Genomic DNA, 20,856 nt, shown 5'->3' with positions numbered 1-20,856 from the left:
AGGGGCAGCTTGTAGAATGCACGAAAATAAGGAGAAAACGAGTGTTAAGTAATTATTTTCATAGATCATAATTATGTCTGGCACGTTGAAGTTTGACGGCGTATTCAACCTAACATGCCCCCCCCTCCCCCCCCCCCTCCCATTCTCAATCAATATGAACTCGGAATACTATCGGGGCAGTGGGAAACATAACGCAGTGCGACCGTAGAGCGCTTTCGAGCACTTGGCAAAAAACAAAACAAAAACACGAAGCGTCTTCCAAACAGGCTCAACTGTGCACGCACGTGGGACATATTGTTCCCTTCATTTTCACTAAATTTGATTTGCATGACCATTATAGTTACAAATTTTTATAACACCCAGAACACCCCGAGTGCTCCTAGTCACATAATGGGCTTCACCTTCGCTTTAACTTACACAGCGATGGCTGTCATGTTGATTTGGCCATTCTTGGTGCTGTTGCTTTGGTGTATAGTCGAGTGAAAGATAATGGGCTATTCGCATAGCGAGTTTCCATTTTACAAGAACAATGTGGATTAACATCATAGTCATACGCCCAGTCGATGGCGTGGAATGGACGCGTTTTCGCTAGCTTTGACTACATTCTACCAAGCTTGCGTACTTAGTTCCCGGCATGAGCTTGGTGGTTTACCTAGTAATAAAATTGCGCAGCAATATCCCAAGGCAGTTTCTTTGCCCTCTAGCAATAGTTTATATTATCAAGGCCAATCAAGAGATCGCCCTTATACTTACGACAGAAGATTTTATTGAGTAAATATTGGTGAAAGTACGTTAATTGACGACTTTATTGACGAAAACACATGTGTACGATCTTGTTGGTGAGCTGGCAGCAAATTCTTAAGAAGACTGCCATCTGATGGTCACTATTTGTTACCTTACAAGCTTTCGGTAAGAAATATAAATGTCGGTCACTTCCGAATGGCCTAGAAATTTTATTTACAGAGGATACAGGCGATAGTCTGTAATTTTAATATAGCTGGTTCAACGGTGTCAAACGCACTGCAAGCTTGTTTCCACGCCTGAAACGCCGATAGTATGTTCAATAAAAGTTACTTACTGATGAGCGATGATTTATATGCCTGTTGTTTAGACATTCATTTTATACTTCCCTGTAGGTTTCAGGAAATTATTGCGGTAGTATTTATGATAATGGTGGCAGTTTTCGTATGTGGCACTTCCCTTCATTCTTGTCTTCCGCAAATTAGGATTTGAAATTTTGTAATCTACGAGATCAGAAATGGCTGATTGAGCATTTAGGTGAATAATTTGACTAATAACAAAATGAAGTATACTCACGTCGCTGTAGATGCTTTCAAGGACTTGTGGATCGAGCAACCACCGAGGATAAGCAATCTTGGCCGTAATTTGCATTACCTGAAAGAAAACATTAGTAGCGTTTTGCAAGAAAAAAAATTGCCCTTTCACAGCCAAGGATGAAACGCTGACAGTGATGGCAAGGCGTTCGACTGTAGACAAAGTAAGGTTCGTGTTTATACGAGTCCGCAGTGAAGGTTCGCTTACTAACTGAAGACGCGTGATGTCACGCCGCCAACAACGCGCATGAACAAAGTCAATTTAACGACAGCGTGTAGCGCCTCGTATGACTTCACAAAGCCGCCCTTTCAAAAGTGAATCGTTCCGTGCTGCAGCTACCTTTACAATTTCACTGAGTCGTGTCTCTGAAACTGAGTAAATTACGTTCCCTTCAACATGCAGCCCATAGAGAAAAAAAAAAGAAATCTTGGAGCGTAAGGTGTCAATCTTGGTGCCTAATAGTGAAAAATTAAAGAAAACGAGATCTTGAATAAAGCACCTAATCATGTGATGCCGAGCGGTGTTTTCCTGCCATACCGCGTAGCTGTGCTTGGTTAGTCGTCTGCTTGTCTGTTCTGTTTCACGCGCGGCCGCTACGAAGTAATAACTCAAGGGTAATCGCACGGACCTTCTCGAGTGACGGAAATATTTACAAGTACAGAGGCTGATAATAAAGATATCGAACGTGGACACCATAGTGTAAGCTACACGAGCTGGGAAACGTGGCAGCAAAACCCGGTTGCCAGCGCCACTTAAACCTACCACGAACCCGCATGCTGTTCCCAAGATACAACACGCAATATGCGCTTGATTCCCCAAGTGAAGGCCGGCAGAGAGATTCGTCAGAGCAGGTTGCTTTGCGAAGTCTGACTGTGTTGTCGTCTAGTATTTTTGTGGGCTCTATGACTGCGCCCGCACGAAGAACGCGACCATCAAGGCAGGCCTGGCATGGGTCGCTATGTTTTTTCTAGCCTTGCTGCGCTTCCACTGTCCTCCAGGGAGTCGTCCAAAGGTAGATGCTCAAGAATGCCATAACACCAGACAAGCTTCGGATGGAGAGAAAAGGAACGTGGGGATCTCACTGCAGCGTGCAATCACTGTCCTTCTTTTTATTGCGATAGAAATTATACGGACAGTACAGGCAAATGTTCGCCGTCGCCATAATAAATCGGAAGTGCGATAATAATGAGTGGCCCGCGCGCCGTGTGCTGCGGGTGCGAGGAAAAGTGTGAGAGGGTGAGCCGAAAAGAATAGTTGATGGATGCAGGCCGTTTTCCAGCGCGCCGAATTTTGGAGGTCCCATGATGAAGCATGTGCTAGGGTAAGTGAGAGCATGTCTCCTCTGTGCATGGCTGTGCGCGCGTCATATCCTGGCGTCAATCTTCGGCCAGTGCAAAGGATAAGTGGGTTAAGAGCACGCCGATATGGGTGATGGCTTCACACGCGCTGTGCGCTTAGTGTTGCAGGTTACGTAATAGGCGTAATCTAGGTTTCAAAGATGCAGCGTCCCGAAGTGTTCATTTCCCGCTATGCGCTGTTTATCACTCAAGCATTGGCATAGCGAATGCACGCGGGCACCGAGGGATATGTTGATGTTCGTCCGTGCGCGCGTGAACCATAATGATGATATGTGGTGTTTTATGGCGCAAGGGCCAGTAATGGCCAAAGAGCGCCAAACGCGCGTGAACCATGCTTGTTAGTTTAACTGGAGAGCGAATCTTTACTTCAATTTATATGGCTGATCAATTAAGACACTTATTTGGTGAAATAGCATGATAGTTCGCTAGCGCTATCAATGCTGCGCCTTTTGGGTGAAACTGCAACTTTCTCTTGCCTCTAGAAGCGTGCTATCCGCGGCCAGAACATCATATACTAATGTCCTAGCTACTTATCCTTAAAAAACGTTTAAGCAAGTACAAATTGTTCTACGCTAATAATACTAAGTGTGTGTGTGTTTCTGTGAAATGCGTTAGGAAATCGCCAGTGATTTTAGTTTCTGAGCTCCAAATAGTTACTTAAAGTTAGCAAATTTTACTTTGTCATTCTAATTTTCTAGATGTCAATGAGGTAGCTGCACGGGATAGTATGAGCTGTCTTCGGCAAGGTACATGTCTAATGCTGACATATTAAACCGATAGGCAAAACTGGCGAAACAACAAAAAAGGCATTATGACAGCGCACCTGTAAAAAAATGGTAGCAGTGCCATCAAAGCCCTCAGTGGGAAAAATCAGTTAAATAGCAAGCAAGCAAGCAAGCAAGCTTAGCAGTAATAAAAGAAAACATCGTATCATGTACCAATGCATACTCGTATATCACGAGAGTTGCAAGCGGCAAGTCACGAGTCCGAACCAAGCGTGCGTACATCAGTGATTTACTTCTCAGTAGCATTTTTTATTGCACATAGACAGGCATCACTATCGTGGAAGAGATTAACAACCTACTGGCTGCCTCCGTTAAAAAAGAGGCCGCGTATTGTGAGATGCATCAGTGTGACGGCGTGTAATTATCAACCTGTCCTATAAAAAAAGCAGTTGTAAGATTTTGTCATGCGTTTCTCACGTATCATGCACTTCTTGCAGTTGGCTACTTTAGGCTGGGTTTGAGAAACAGAAAAATATAAAAAAGAGACATAGCAAGAGAACAGGTGGTCTAGGGTGCCCGGATAGGCTACTGTTTTAAAAGAAACACACGAAAATTCCATCATTGCCATGTGCGCTATTTAGCGCGAAGAGGCTCACACACTCTGATAACTGCTACTGGCTATTACAACTGTGAGTTTAGCCAAAAACCTTCAAAAAGTCAAAACTAAATTAATTGTACCATGAAGAATGGGAAAGCGGGGAAAACCTAACGCGATTCATGGCTCACTGTAGAGATCTTTAACACTTAGGTTTAGCTTTAGCTTGTGCAGTCGGAGAGTGTCGCGCCAGCATTCCAGAAGTAGATTGCTCTGAAGCGACAACTAGGCACACTGATTGCGTGTTGTGGATGCACTACATTCCACCCTATACAGAAATTCCCTTGAAATAACTTATCAGTGTCCACAATGAAGGCAACAAAAGCGTAACAACACATTTCAAGATTGAATACATTTAGGATCTGAAGTTTCCTGGACATGCATCGTAGCCTGTGTACAATGTACCAAACCTTTTCCTTTGCATTCCTTCTTGTTTCATAGTCCATCCATTGGGCATTATTCAATGCTTTCAGAAAGGCCGCTTTCAATCTTTCCACAATCTCCTCAATCTGAAACGTTATGTTAAAATACTTTTTTCAAATTTTCTTTTAGCCACACGAGAAAAGAAATGAGAAAAAAAGGACAAGAATGTCGTGCCACCCGCCGCGGTGGCTAAGTCAGCTAAGGCTTTGCACTGCTGAGCACGAGATTGCGGGATCGAATACCGGCCGTGGCGGCCGCGTTTTGATGGAGGCGAAATGCAAAAACGCCCGTGTGCTTGCATTGTAGTGCACGTTAAAGAATCCCAGGTGGTCAACATTTATCCGGAGCCCTCCACTACTGGCGTGCCTCATAATCAGAACTGCTTTTGGCACGTAAAACTCCAGAAAGACGAAGAATTATGTGCCGTCTAAAACTTGTGTGGCTTCACCGTGTGGCTTCACCGGCCGCATTGATAAAAAGAAGTAACAAATTTCAATGAATGTACATTTGCGTTCTACCACTTAGGTTCACCTTGTCGAAGTTCAGAACCACGTGGTGTTCTATATGTTCGGTTTTGCGACCGGCTCTTAGTATATATAAAGCTTGAAAAACAATGACTTTACCTGGAGAAGACACCGTGGTCGCACATGCAACATATATTTAGTAGAGAGCATGCTTCTTAGGAGTGAGAGGGAGCCTTAGGAGTGAGGATCAACGGCGAATATCTCAGCGACCTTCGGTTCGCAGATGTGCCCCACACCCCTTGAACGACGTGCCAACGCCGGGTCAAATTCCAATGCCGACTTATCAACTTCCGAAAAGAACCCCTCGAAAGCAAGGACAATTAATAAGGATTCCTCTGGTGCGCAAGCGAACGTCGGTTGTGGTCCAAATATCCAGTCAAAGCCCAGAGTTGTCAAAACACAACAAAATATATTCTTCAACTAAGGCAGTTACATACACACGTGGACACTTCGGCTAGACACATCCCAATAAAATTCAGATGGATACTAACAAAGCCTTTGAAAATAATGTCGCCTCTTGTCGCCACTTGTCGCCTCTTGCCTCTCGTCGTCGCATCTCTCGCCTATGCCTCTATCACAGTTTTTTTTTATTCCATATCTCGTGACAGCGAGCTGATCCAACTGGCTCATCGTGTTCGTCGAACAGGCCATCCGAACTCGGTAATCCCGTCACGAGCCCGCACCACTACGTTCCTGCAGTCATTCTTCGTGCGAACTGCCCGAGACTGGAATGGCCTTCCTAGGCAAACTGCACTCATCCGCGATATAGCGCGCTTTAGATCTACCATAGAACGCTTGCACCCTTGTCTCGTTTTGTTTCTCTGCAAAATCTGGGAGCTGCCGCTCCCTTGTTGCGGCAGTGGATGAAGAAGCCCTCGAGGACCTTCCTGGCGCCCAACCATCACGTCGGGTCGCGTCCAGGAAACGTGGAAACGCGTCAAGTGACACGGACAGCGAGGCAACCGAGTTGTACTCGTACTCGGACAGCGTCGACTCGTCGGACGACGATTTCACGCTTGTCATGAGCCGAACTACAAAAAGAAGACTGCTACGGAGGTCATCATCGGCAAGTGTCTCCACCGTGAAGACAACACCACAGCGCTGGCCGTACACTATGCTCTTCATGCCCGTGGACCCTGTGTCCAATCTGCGACTCCTAAACAGGCAAGTCCTTTCTGCGTTTCTTGAGGGAATCGCACCAAATGAGATCAAAGACGTGAGAATAAACGCACGGAAGAATGTACTCGCAGTAGACGTTCTACACCGTAGTGCGCTGCAAAGCCTGCGGCACGTAACGGAGATCGACAAAGTAAAAGTGCGATCCATGATTCCTAGCACTGTCGGCGTGATTTATGATATCGATATTTCTATACCAACGGACGACTTGCCTATATTAATAAAGCCAACTACAGAAGCCACTCTTATCACGCACATCGCAAGACTTGGCAACACACGTTGCCTGAAGCTTGAGTTTGAGGGAGACAGCTTTCCTTCACACGTCAAAGTTGGCCACATCCGCCATCCAGTCCGGCCCTACGTACCGAAGCCCCTGCAATGCTACAAATGCTGCAAGATGGGACACGTAAAAGGTGTCTGTAGGAACAATCTCGTGTTCCCACGGTGCGCTGAATCTCATTCGGAAGAAGCCTGCCGCGCAACTGTGTTAAAGTGCCCTAACTGCCATGGTAGCCATGAGGCCTCAACCAAAGATTGCCCGCAGGTGAGGAACGAGCGAGCGGTACTCGAACGTATGGTACGGGACCATTCTACACACAGAGAGGCTGCCGCTACTCTCAGGCGGCGACGACGACATCGCCACCGAAGAGCATCACGAAGAGTTGCATCTACCGATAGAGATACACCATCTTCCGGCAAAGCGGCTACCATACCAACGCCGACTTCCACAAAGACGGACACTGCGACAACGAAGAAAGGGGCAACACTCGCTCCTCCTGAAGGGTGGCCTACACTTCCACGAGCACAACCTGCCTCGAAGTCACATCAAATCGCGCCGCCCTCGATGACCTCACAAACCGCTGATGCGACGACAACTGAGGATCGCCAAGTCATAGCGATGTTGAAGTCCCTTATAGACGCCATGCGCATTCTACTGAGCAGCATGAAAACGCCGTCGGCGCAGAGCGCACTGCAGGTGCTGGACACCTTGAGTCCGGTACTTGCGGCTCTAGGGTAAAACCACAGCCCGAGAGATGGCGTCGTTTCAAGAGGAGGTCAAGAATGCATCTGTCTTTCAGTGGAACGCAATAGGGCTTAAGTCATGCATGACCGACTTTAGACAGTTTGTCTTTACGCACCAATTCCCCATCATCTTGATATGCGAGCCAAACTTGTCAGCTCCCATCAGACTGTCTGGGTATGAGTGCTTTATGTCCTCTACCCACGGAGAGTGCAGCAAGATTGTTGTGTTTATACGCCGTGACTTGACTTATGTGCATAACCCAGTGCCTCCTGACGAAGTGAATCAATGTTTGCTTGTTAGTGAAGAAGAAATGCTCACGTTTACAATTCTTGGTGCCTACTTATCTCCAACAAGTCGCCTGGATTGTGAGCGCTTACACGGAATTTTGACATCGACTCCACAACCGTGGGTGATCACTGGCGACTTTAATGCCCACCATTACCTATGGGGAAGCTCCAAAGTGAACTCTAGAGGCAGAACATTGGTGTCTTTTGCCTCTGAACGCGAACTTTCCCTGTCAAATGATGAAAGCCTCACTTAATGCGTGGATCAGTCTATAGTAGCTGCTTGGACCTTACGTTCGGTCCACGTTCGTTTTCGAGAAGAGTGCACTGGTTTTCGGATTTAGAAACGCGAGGTAGTGACCACATCCCAACTTATTTGAAGATTGAAGGTCTGACTAGCTCCAGGTCCCCCAGAGCCGTCCAGTTCACCGATTGGCCTAAATACAAAATAATCATGGAAGACTGCTGTCATGATGGTACCTCCTGCAACCTAGAGGGCGCGATAAAGGATGGCATACAAACAACCACGTATTCGCTTTTGAAGAGTTCTGCCCGCACCAATTTCAACATCGAACTCGAGAAACTTCGAGCAATTCGCCGTCGTGCGGAACGAAGATATAGACGCACGAAGTCCACTCATGACTTGAGATTGGCTAGACGAACACAAAAGAAAATACAGTGTCATATGAACAAGCTGGCTTCCCGACAATGGGTATCCATTTGCGAGTCCCTGGATCCGCGAAAACCTTTATCGCTTATATGGAGGACTGTTCGTGGCCTTCGCACAACCTTTGGTCAGCGCCACCCGTTTAAATCTCGGGCACTACATCTACAATGTAGGGAGATTGACGTCGTTGAATCTTTCTGCAGAAATATTGCTGGCGAGGCAAATTTCGATGGAACGGGAACGGGGACGCTCGACCACCCACTGTTCTCACGCGATCCTCGCATGGAGTGCCCGTTTTCTATGGAAGAACTAGAAGCTGCGCTGGCTTTGTGCAGGCGTTCTTCAGCGCCTGGACCTGACGGCATTACGTACCGTGCCCTGTGTAACCTAGGAGACCAAGCTCGGAAGGCACTCTTGCTCCTATACAACGACTCCTGGCAGAGGGGTACGGTTCCGCAGGAATGGAAGTCAAGTCGCCTCATTCCACTTCACAAAGCTGGCAAGTCGCCTTTGGACATTTCCTCATACCGTCCTATCGCACTTGGAAGTTGCGTTGGAAAAACAATGGAAAGAATGATTTCAACACGTCTGGAATGGTACTTAGAGTACTATGAAATCTACCCAGACGCTATGACCGGATTCAGGCGTGGCCGTTCGTCAACAGACAACGTTGTTGACTTGGTAACATTTGCGCAACACCAGAAGGCCTGTAAACGACTATCTGCGGCTATGTTTCTAGACGTTAAAGGGGCTTACGATAATGTCACCCATGAAGCCATCCTCGGCGCGTTAGAAGGGGTAGGACTTGGTGGTAAGATATATATGTGGGTGTGCAGCTACTTACAGAGATGATCATTCTACGTGCACACTGAGAATGGTCCGACATCCGAGCATTACGGTAGCCAAGGAGTGCCTCAAGGAGGAGTGCTTATCCCGACGCTTTTCAATCTAACCCTCATTGGATTAGTTGACAACCTGCCAAGTACCGTACGACTTTCCATCTATGCGGACGACATCTGCATTTGGGCATCAGGTGTAACACGACTTCAGCTTCGCGCTCGGCTTCAGAAGGCAGCCACAATGACATCTTGCTACCTTCGTCAACAAGGACTTGAAATTTCATGTGGAAAGTGCGCAATGGTGGCATTCACGAGGAAGCCAATGTCTGCTTACGGAATATCAATTAACAGACAACTTATACCATACAGCAGAAGTCACAAGTTCCTGGGAATCTTAATTGACAGAGACCTGTCTTGGACTCCGCACGTGAATTACGTGAAAAAGCGGCTGTCTGCTATCTGTCACCTGTTCAGGTTCCTTGCAGGAAAAAGTTGGGGAGTATCCATACACGGTATGTTACAGCTGTACATGGTGTTGTTCGTTGGATTCCTGCGGTACAGCCTGCCTGCAATATCCAACACCTGCAAGACTAACCTCCGTACGATTCAAAGCATTCAAGCCCAAGCCCTTAAGATATGTCTTGGCCTACCACGCAGTGCGTCAACGGCTGAAACCATTGTCATTGCCCAAGATTACCCAATCACGACGCACATTACCGTTGAGACAATGCGTACGCATCTCAGACACTATGCTAGGACCCCTTCCCACCACCTGGTGAGCCTCACTGCTGAAAGGCCCTGCTCGACATTTAGCGCTACTGTGAGTGCACATCGTGAGTTGTTTACTTCAGGGTATGCAACTGCGGCCAAGCCAGTGCTTCCTCCGTGGTGTTTGAGACGTCCACAAGTACATATAACGATTCCAGGACTACAGAAGAAATCAGATGTACCGGCCCCTGCTCTAAAACAACTGAGCTTACTCCTCTTGCATGAAAAGTACAGCAACCACGTGCACATATATACCGATGGATCGACTACGTCGTCCAGTTCTGGTGGTGCGGTGGTTATACCAACGCGAGGAATAACACTGCGGTTCAAGACATCGCATGTCACGACCTCAACGGCGGCAGAACTAACGGCTCTGCGTCGTGCACTAGAATTCATTGATTCTGAAAGACCTACAAAATGGACTGTGTTTTCAGACTCAAAACCGGCATTACAGTGCATGCAGTCAGTTCTCCGACGCGGCTGTCATGAACAGTTGACATGCGAAACCGTAAAACTTCACCATCACGTCCAACAAAAAGGCCACGAGGTTGTATTTCAATGGGTACCTGGTCATTGTGGAATCAGTGGAAATGATTCCGCAGACAACGCTGCTCGCACATCACACCAAGAAGAGCTCAGCGTTCCAATTCCACTTTCGAGGACAGACGCCGCAAGGCACCTTCGACACCTGACACGCAGTCTCTCACTGACCGAGTGGAACTCGCCAAACTTACGACTTACACGACTACATCAATTAAACCCCTCACTTCAACTCCGACCTCCATTCGGAATTCCTCGACGTGAAGCTTCGCTTCTCTGTCACCTTTGGTTAGGAGTTGCCTTCACAAAGGCATACTCTACATTAATTTGAGTGACCGACAGTGCAGGATGCGAGGTCTGCGGCACCAACGAAACTATTGACCACCTGCTGTGCCACTGTCCACGATATGCCCAAGAAAGACAAGAACTCGCTAACGCGCTAAAAAAACTGGACAATCGGACGCTTTCCGTGCAGGTGCTGCTGGAACACCGCCCCCATCGCTCGTCGGCCCATAAAGCGGTGAAGGCACTTTTGTGCTTCTTGAGGACGACGGGCTTGTGTCAACGTCTGTGACTATTCATGCACTAACACACGCGTCAGCGAACCGCTCATTTCCCGTCTTTCCTTCCCTCCTCTCTCTCCCTGTCATCTTTGTGTTCCCTTTTCCCATTCCCCCGGTGTAGGGTAGCCTACCGGACGTTATCCTGGTTAACCTCCCTGCCTTCTGCTTTTCTCTTGCTTCCTCCTCCTTCCACCATCGAGTGTTGTGACTCATCTTTGTAATGTCATCATCATCATTTCCGCCTTCTCCGTGTCCACCCCTCATGTAATCTCCTGTTGGGACCTTGGAGGTATTAATAAATAAAAATAAATAAATAAATAAAATAACGACAAGCACTACAAGTCCAACATGTACAATACAGAATGAACAGCAACACAAAGTGTCCACGCGTATTTGCCCGTGCTGGTCTTGAGCCGGACGATCTCGGCGTAGCTCGAGGTAAATCTCGAAGAAATAACTTCGTTCGAAAAAGCTGACGCTCGAAGAACTGGTAGACTAGCTCTCCGGGGAATCCCCTTCTTCCGCAGACGGTCAGTCTTCACGTCACACCTCTGCACCGGCGCTGTCTGACCCCCCTTCTGATTCCCGGACGGCACTTTTATTGCCTTCGCTGGCGCTTCTCGGACCTTCCAATGGAGTCGGCCGTCAGAGCGTCGTCGAGTTGTGTGGTGACCCATCCGTAGATGCAAGTCGGGTTGTCGTTCTCCCTCTCTCTCTGCTCGCCGGGTGAGAGGGTGTTTCGGCGCTCTCTCTATCTCTCTGTCTCGTTACCGTCGCCTTCGAGTATCTTGTTGAAGCTTCTAGTTTCTGTTGATCGCATCGTCTATTTGTGGCGTATGCGCTATGTCCTCTGTCGAAGCTGCCACGGGGCTGGCTTGCTTCTTCGGTGGCTTGAGTGACGCGCGGTGCGCGCCATGATTTATCGCACTTTTGTGACAAGATGACATTATCCTATTCAGCAACAACGGGGTCGTAATACAACAAATGATTGAGGACCTTAACCAAGAAACTGTAAGAGTGCACGGTTGAAGATTATTATGCAGAAGACAAAGGTAATGTTCAATTGCATGACAAGGGAACAAGAATTCAGGATCGCCAGTCACCCTCTGCAGTCTGTAAATGAGTGCGTATACCTAGTTCCATTACTCACAGGGGACCCGGATCATAAGGTGGATATTTAGAGAAGAATAAAATTGATTTCGAGTGCATATGACAGACATTAGGAAATCCTGACTGGGAACTTACCACTGTCATTGAAAAAAAAAAGTGTACAATCATTGCATTCTACTGGTGCTAACATATGGGGCAGAAACTTGGAGGGTTAACAAGTTAAGCTCGAGAAAAAGTTAAGGACCATACACAGAGCGATGGAACGAAAAATGTTAGGCCTAACGTTAAGGGATAGGAAGAGAGTAGTCTGGATGGGAGAGCAAACGGGGATAGCCGATATTCTAATTGGCTTTAGGAGGAAAAATGGAGATGGGCAGGCCATGCAATGCGCGGGATGGATAACCGGTGGACCATTAGTTACAGAATGGATACCAAGAGAACGGAAGCGCAGTCGAGGACGGCAGAAAACTAGGTGGGTGCTGAAGTTAGGAAATTTGCAGGCGCAATTTGGAACCAGCTAGAGCAAGACAGGGGTAATTGGAGAACGTAGCGAGAAGCCTTCGTGCTGCAGTGGACATAGATATGGGCTGATGATGCTGCTTCTTGGAACTATTTTAATAGCTGATGGTATGGTGGTTCCTTGCATGGCTTTGTATATAATTTCCTCTAATGAAGGCACGCGATTGTAACATGAAAGATAACACTTCGCCTTTGTATTACGGACAGCTTGACGCTATTACTACTAGTACTGCGTGCTAATTATGGTTCCCACCACCAATAACCTTTGCGTAGTGCGAACTATGATTGCCAGCGTTGTGACAAGTGATGTTGATATGGTGTGCTTAGCTAGTAATTGTTCCATTTGTGCCTCTATGATGTCGGTAATCTGGCGGTAAACCAAACTTTAAACAAATCTGATTAAATTACAATAAATTGCCACAGTGTAATTATAGATGGGACATTTCGGAAGCCCTCATAAATTTATTGTTCATAAAATAGTTAACACCAAACGCGCACACAAGGAACAGCGTGAAATAACTTTGTCATTGATAAAACGCAAACAGACAATATTCCGGGAAAATGGGACCATGACATACGTACATGCGTGTTACCAATCGGAAAAAGTACAATGACACGCAGCGGTGGGGACTAATAATTATTAGGTTTTATAAAGTAGATGACTCCTGTATACTAACTTGCCTCTGGCATACATTTCTTATAATGAGCGTGATATTATCTTCTAATAAAACATAGAATATGGCATCGTGCATTTCAAAAATCACCTGCGATGTTATCCATGCTAAAAGACGTGTAAAATGACTTCTATAAGTTATTTCATTTAAAAAAAACCAAATTCGTCCAGGCACTTTGGATTAGAGAGCTGTTGCCGAATTTAAGCAAGAACTGTAAGAGCAAACTGTGCTGGGCCTACATAAAAACAGCGCTGAAAGACTCTCATTGTTTCCGCAGTGGCAGAACAACAGATTCAGGCCAGTGTACTCTGAACATTCCTATCATTGCGCATATGTATAACGATTTCTTCGACCTTGTTTTTAGGAAAGATGACGACATTCTTTATCGATGAACAAACCAGTCCTGTAGTCCTTACTCACAATGGGCGCCGGAATTTTCAGTTTTTTTAATACCCATCGCAAAAAGGCAAACGATTCTATTAAAACCACTAACGTGTTAACCAATTGTGTGCCAAGTGGTACAGTGGGTACCTGAGCCTAATTTTTTGTGAAGTGTATGTATTAGCAGAAGAGATCATTAGGCATTAGATTACATAACAACTAGAAAAATGCAAAAAAGATTTATATTTTGAAATATGGAAACCCAGAAGCCGTTTTGAATTACTGCCCCATTTAAATAACCAGACTGCAATGCAAATTGTTAGAGGTTGTATGTCTGCGCTACATTGTGTTTTTGACCCAGAAACTTGCTGTCAGTTTCATATCCATCTTGTCGACCGCGAGCGAGCTAATAGAAGTTATTTATGACTTTGCACTTAGGTTTAACGACCGATTAACCTTAAATGCCGAAGCTTCAGCACTATTGCAAAAGGCTTAAAACTAAGACACGGAACGCATGAACAATATTCACCCTCTTCATTCTCGTTAGGTACCACCGCTAGTGAGGTAATACTGCAAAAGGAAGCAGCACGTGCAGACACTTTGAAACAAGTAAGAAACACCGCAGCCCTTCTAATCGCACAGACAAGGACGAGACAGGAATAGAACGCTCAAAAGCAATATAATAACCATGAGAGATGCTGCAGTTGATAGCTCCATGTATAGTAGCCATCCTGGTGTTCTTTAGCTTGTATTTTACTTGGATAACAATGCCGTTTATTCTGCAAAGCAGCGAACAAGTGCTAGCAAATAAGACGCGAGAGCCACTGAGTCACTGTGATAGTACGAGTAAGCCACCGAGAGATGCATGAGCCTAAAAGTATCAAGCACATGACTTGTTTCGCACCACAGAATTGTGGTAAAAATACTAGGGGAAGCTTTCCTTTCCCGTCGTCTACGTGCACTACCTGAAAAACTCTTTATTCCACATGGGAACGAAGTATAGCGCATCATTTTGAGTAATCTTGCTTTCTTTAACTACAAAAAATAGGCTCTCTTGCTTTAACCTATTATTCACACCACATAGCAATTTTAATAAACTGCGCGGTCAGCGTTATCCGTAGTTACTGTATTAAAATGGTCGTCTTGTCAGGGCAATCTGAAAATTTGAACGTACTTTCTATAATTGCATGGAATAACGCGCAGGCACCTCTAACGTGAAATTGCTTATGTGTCTGTGCATTATAATACCACTTAACCAGAACTGCAGGGTCCTGTACGAAACAGTATTATTATTAAGCATTACAGTCTCCACCCTCTGCCCTAATATCGCATATTTGAACGCGAATAAATATCTGCTAGGTGAACTTGTCTGTGGCGCGAAATACATTTTGTGAAAAGGGGACAGAAGAGAAGAGACAGTGAAGCGTTTGGAGATGGGCAGGAGATGGGCTTCACTGTCTCTTCTCTTCTGTCCCCTTTTCACAAAATGCATTTCGCGCCACAGACAAGTTCACCTAGGAAATATCAGCACCAACTTGCCCAAGAAGAAGTTCTTTTGGAAAATAAATATGTGCTCAAGAGCGAAAAAGGGGCGAGTTGGTATAGAATAAACTTTGAGTTGCAAGTATAGCGCTGTGTCCTGTCTTTCTCGTGCCTTATAGTTTGTGTCCCAGTAGTTCGCGCTCTGAATTAGACATAGATATCTGCGTTGAAAACGAACCTTATCTTGTAAGAGAAGTCGAGCCCCCATATAACACAGCTGCGATGACACTGCCACATTGAATTCACACTTATCACACAAGAACTCATTTTATTACAATATGGCATGCTAAATAAGAGAGAGAGACTAATCTATTCAAATAATGGCTCTAGACCTATTTGGGGAAGTGGGTATATAACGGCAAGAGAGCTAACTACGAGCATTTAAGGGATCTTCGCACGCGAAGCTGTATAGGAAGTCACGTGTCTCGTTGGTGTTACTCCGTGGTCGTACCCATTTCTTAAACTATGCCACCTTCTTAGGCTGGTACTTACCGCGGAATGTCTGTAGTTCTTCGCATTCTCACGCACTGTGATGTATGTTCCGAATTACCTCCCATGAACATGCATGCCAACGCTTAAAAATTCGCGCACTTCAACGACGCTCTCACCTCCTTTTTAGCTTCAGGGGGTACATATTCCTTGACATACATGAAAGTAGTAACTTCCTTCATGGCGCTATGCACAAATCCAACGCACTGCTCAGCTCTTGGCGGCTTCGGCACTTGTTGCCCAGTTTCAGAGCTTACGGAGGTGTGCTCCATCAAGCCAAGGACTAGATGTAGACCTAAGTAGTTGAACAAGGTCACTCTGGAAAAGTAAAGTGAGTATCACTACAAAAACACCACAGTATCATGCAAACTTGGTAAATAATTTAAATAAAGCTGTAGTCGGTGAGAAAGAAGCCGTGACACCAGCTGCATTCTTCCTTATAACCACCGAGTGTTAGTTCACGAACCCTCTCCAAACCTCATGTTGGGATGCGTCGAGTAATCGTTTTCGTGCCAGCGCCAATGCCATTGACCTTGCCACCACTCTGTTAGCGTTTTTACATTACTTGATTGAAAATTAAATTGTATAATCTTGTACTTTTGTCGTTCCATGCACGAACGTTGAGCGATTAGCTTAAAGATATGTTTTTAAAATTTAGTTAACCGTCGAGAAGGGTGTTTTAGAGCTACGATGGCACAAGTCCCCAATTCACTACAGAACTTTCCTTGGGGTCTTTCCCCGAAAATACGTTTTGACTATGACGTTCTTATTCGGCAATCGCACGTTCTTTAGGAACAACAGGCAAGTATCGCAAACAAGCCCAGTACGGTCTTCTTTGGCATCTTTTAGGGCGCCCGCAAAGTACCTAGCATATTTAGTGTTTTTCGAAATACACCTTTGAAAACCCTATGTAGATCCTAAACGTTAGTACAGAATTTTGGCAATGAAAAAAAAAAACTGCGAGACCTATGCGTTCTGGGAATCGGTTTAGGCGAATGTGTCATTGCTGTTTGGGAAGAACGCTGTTCCTGCGTAGCGATCCTTTGCAAGTATGACGGCATGACGATGGCTTGACGAAGATGCGTAAATGACAGTGCAATGACGATGACGGAATGACCAGGACGATGGCCTGACGACCATGGGATGAAGACGACGGCGTAACGAAGGCAATTATGAAGCTGAAGTGGCGATGATGTCATAAAGACAGTATGACGACGATGATAAAATGATTACAATGGTAAGACGACAACGGCATGACGACAATGATATAACGGTTCTTGAATCATGACGGGGTGAAGACAATGGGAGTCGTTACGATAAAATGACAATGGAACGAACAAGACGGCATGTCGAAGACTTTTCTGCGATGACGCAATGACGACAATGGCATGACGACGATAGAATGACGACGACAGAATGACGATTACTAAATGAAAACGACGGTGTGTTGGTGATGGACCTCACGTCTGCGCTTACGTGCATCCCCTACTGTGGCTCGGATGCCTCTATTTGCGGAATATTCAGTATTAGCGCTTTGTCCAGTACAACACTGCCGCCGGGGGCCTGGAAAGATCACAATGGCACGACCACGATGCCGTGAGGACGACATTAATTTTAGTACAATCCACGTACTCGGCAAATGCTATTCGGAGAGACAGCAGCCAGCAGCAGCAGCAGCACGTAAGTACAAGGAAGAAGCAAAGAACTCTTTGATCGAAATAAAATGGCAGTGGCGCCTTAAGCTTGGAACGCTGACAACGATAGCAAGGTTAAACGTTGCACCAGAACATCCCGGGCGGTGTTCCAACTATACGCGGGTGCGATATGTTGGCGCGACGCAGCATTTGGCAAGAAATGGTGAATCGGGTGAGTTTGAAATATTTCATGGTCCCAGTGCACGTCAATACGAGGACACCGAAGCCAGATAGCGCGGACAAGCGCTGTTTTTCAGCTGAAAGTTATTGAAACTGAAATTTCAAATAGAACGACCGCAAACACAAAGCAAAATTAAAAAGAAATACATCAATGATCCATCAATGATACATCAGTGCGGGTCAGTCAAACAGACGATTACACAGACAAGTTACGAAGTGCGAGGAATGACATCTCTTGTTTTTCCACTGTGGGGGATGGCTGGCTAACAAACACGCTTTTTAATTTGCAATATCTAAAATGCCTCAATGATATCGCGAGTGCGTTGATCTTTGTGCTTGTCAATGATGGTGGTTTTACAAAAGACTGGCGTGAATCCACAACCTAACCATTGCTCACCCTTTTTCCACCCATTGTCGTAATGGTGAATATTGACAAACCAGCCTTCGGTAACACGGGGAACGTCCCACATCCGGGCCGTTCGACCCGAAACGGTCGAACTTTTTTTTTGCAGAGGTGTACTTTGGGGTCTCTGTCGGAGGTGATGGCCAACTACCAAGTTGTTCTAGACAGCGCCGCCGTCGTTTAGGTCGTTTCCTTTTGTCTCTTTCTTGCAGAACGCATAGCTTTCCGACTGGCGGCTTGCGATTGTGTGGCGTTCGTTAATTTGTTGTTGTTATTCGAGTTTGCTTCTTTTCCGACCCCACGGTTGGACCAGCAGTGAGTGGACGTCATCCTTTGCTTCCACCTTTCTGCTTCTCTTTGAGTTGTCTGACCGCAACGCACCGTATCATGCTTCGAAATATAAGAAACAAAATAAAAATAAGTATGAAGCACTTATATCCCAAAGCGAAATACCACAGATGCAACAAAGCTATATAAACATTACATGGCAATATTACAAGAAAGACCCTAAATCGAATAAAATATGGTCAGATTAATAACACTAGAGCTAAAAAAACTACTGACAATTTATTCTGCCCTGCGTTCACTTAAAGACACATCGCTCATTTCTGCTAGACGCATCAATGGACCTCTTCGATTATCCGTCTCTGACAGTCCCGGACTGTCCGAAAGACTGCATAAGCAACGCTCATTGGCTGAGAGCACTGTCTCGGGCAGTCCGGGACTGTCAGGAATGGATAATCGAAGAGGCCCAATGTGTTAATTTGTGAAAGTTGTTTCTAGTGTTTCCTACTGTGTATTTTGATTGTGGCTACTATAACTGAATATCGTTTCTGCGCTCTTAAACACTGCTTTCATTACTTAGTAGCAATTTATTTGTAAACGACAATTGCTATACAGCCTTTTTTCCGCTAACTTTAGCGATAACATACAGCTAACGTTTCTTCGGAACCAGACACGTATAGAGCTTCGGTAGTGTTACATGTAGTCAACGCTTTATGCTAATGCACGTTTCCAAGCTGACAGCTCCGTGATAATGGCAGCATGAGGAGGAAGTTGATTTCACTGCTAATACACTCTAAGAAGTATTCCGGGGAAAACGGGAGTAACTGCACAGTTAGTCCAAAAAACGGCACTTTCGTCCCTCAAGGGAGTAACTGCAGGAGTGTGCGTGGCGTGTGCAAATTTTGGAGAGTAAGTGTACGATCCCTGGTCCGAAAGAGAGCAACGGCGAGGACGAACTGCAACAGTTATCTTCTGCAAGGGCTGCAGAAGATAGCGTCAACCTTTCCCTTTCCTCAAGAACCACTTATCATCAGTTACTCCCCATGCACTTTGCTGTTTTCGTCCGTCTCGTGGAGTGATGCGGCGAACGCGGTATTGTCTATATATCATGAATAGTTGGAAGTTCGTGTACTGTCTATCTGAACTAGATGTAAAGCAGCACTTTGCATCTTCGTGAGAAAATTGCCTGAAATTTAAAAGGTGGAATCTGAAGAGCCGTGCACTTCGTGTGCGTGCACACCATAAGTGAACGATACGCATTAAGCGCGCAAGTCATAAATGGATTGCCAGATTTGCTTGGCCAGTAGTACCTAAGGAGTTCCTTTCGTTGCAAGGAGATTATAAACTTAACTGAAGCGATGTGTAGCTCAAAAGGGGCACGCTAAGCGATAGAGAAATTGTCCTCTGTCGTCTTGCGTGCCTCGTTTGCGCTCGCTATATACACAAAGATCACGTAATGTCTCAGTTTAAATCACCGTAAGAATAATCAGGCAGCTTTCTTTATGTAGTCGCTTAGATTTGTAAGTATGCGCAACGTTAGACTCTCCCGGCATAGCATACACCAAATGCCGAGTCTCTTCTTTTATTGCCGCACCTGCGTTAAGCTGGTTAACCTCGACTCGGTAACCTGACTTGTCAACCGAGCTGCCATGGTGAAGTGGTTAGGGTACTTGACTTGTAAGCGAGAGGACCTGAGTTCGAATCCTACTTGCCGGTGCGTTTTTCTTTTTTTTTCGACCAGTAATTTTTTTATTAGAGAATAAATGGCTAATTTAATTCAATCCATCTTCGAGGAGCATCGGAAAGAATAACCGTTACTCCCTTGAGGAGCATCGGAAAAGAGCAACTGTTAGTCCTCCGCATGGAGAGTAACAGTTCATCCCCTCTCACTTACCCCCTAAAGGGAGGAATGGTTGTGGCAGATCAGTTCCTCCCCTAAAGGAGTAACCTCAATACCCCATTTCCTCCTTTTCTTCTTAGAGTGTAGTTACCAATGTAGAAGGGAGTAGCCGGGAGAGGGGGCTGTATCGATGTCAGAGCAAACCCTTTTCCCTAAACTTTTACTACCCACGAGAAGGAGATGTGCATAGAAGAATATAACCCGCGTCTGCCAATAATGCTATTCCAGGCAAAATATTACGACAGAAACTATCCTAGATGATTATCTATATCAACGCGAAGCATTTTTCCCCTGCACACGGCGCAAAACCCAAACAAACTCACGTCCTCCCTGGGAAGCGCGCTCTCGCGGGCCGTCACAACCGCGGGCCGCCACAACCTTACTAAGTACGACCGGAACCATAAGTGGTCGCAGAAGCTACACGCCGCACCAAATTCGTCTTTATATAAGTTCTCTTGAAAGTACAGACGTGAGCAGCCCTGTCTAGAACGCGGGAACGGTGGCTTCCGGGGCTCTCCGGAGCCAGCCAGCGACGTCTAACGGTATTTGGTGGGCCCTAACGTGCGTTAGGGACTGTCAGGAATGGATAATCGAAGAGGCCCAATGTGTTAATTTGTGAAAGTTGTTTCTAGTGTTTCCTACTGTGTATTTTGATTGTGGCTACTATAAATGAATATTGTTTCTGATTTGAGATTTTCATGATTTGAGATTGGCCAGACGCACACAGAAGAAAATACAGCGTCAAATGAATAAGCTGGCTTCACAACGATGGGCGTCTTTCTGCGAGTCTCTGGATCC

At 45.8% G+C, this 20,856-nt stretch overlaps 1 protein-coding gene across 1 annotated transcript in view; it reads right to left on the bottom strand.

The window, feature by feature from the left end:
- The window catches only part of LOC125941412 (neprilysin-1-like), a 93,383-nt gene extending 77,475 nt beyond the window's left edge, over window positions 1-15,908 (bottom strand). The window contains exons 1-3 of the mRNA XM_049658568.1: window positions 15,716-15,908; window positions 4,484-4,582; window positions 1,318-1,395 (exon numbers count right to left, since the gene is read on the bottom strand). Coding sequence (XP_049514525.1) covers window positions 1,318-1,395; window positions 4,484-4,582; window positions 15,716-15,868 — 330 coding nt within the window. The 5' untranslated portion in view covers window positions 15,869-15,908. The remainder of the gene's footprint in view (window positions 1-1,317; window positions 1,396-4,483; window positions 4,583-15,715) is intronic.
- Window positions 15,909-20,856: the final 4,948 nt, after the last annotated feature.

This window comes from Dermacentor silvarum, chromosome 11, assembly GCF_013339745.2.
Source record: "Dermacentor silvarum isolate Dsil-2018 chromosome 11, BIME_Dsil_1.4, whole genome shotgun sequence".
In the NCBI taxonomy this organism is placed as follows: domain Eukaryota; kingdom Metazoa; phylum Arthropoda; class Arachnida; order Ixodida; family Ixodidae; genus Dermacentor; species Dermacentor silvarum.
This window is presented reverse-complemented; position numbering and strand designations above follow the sequence as displayed.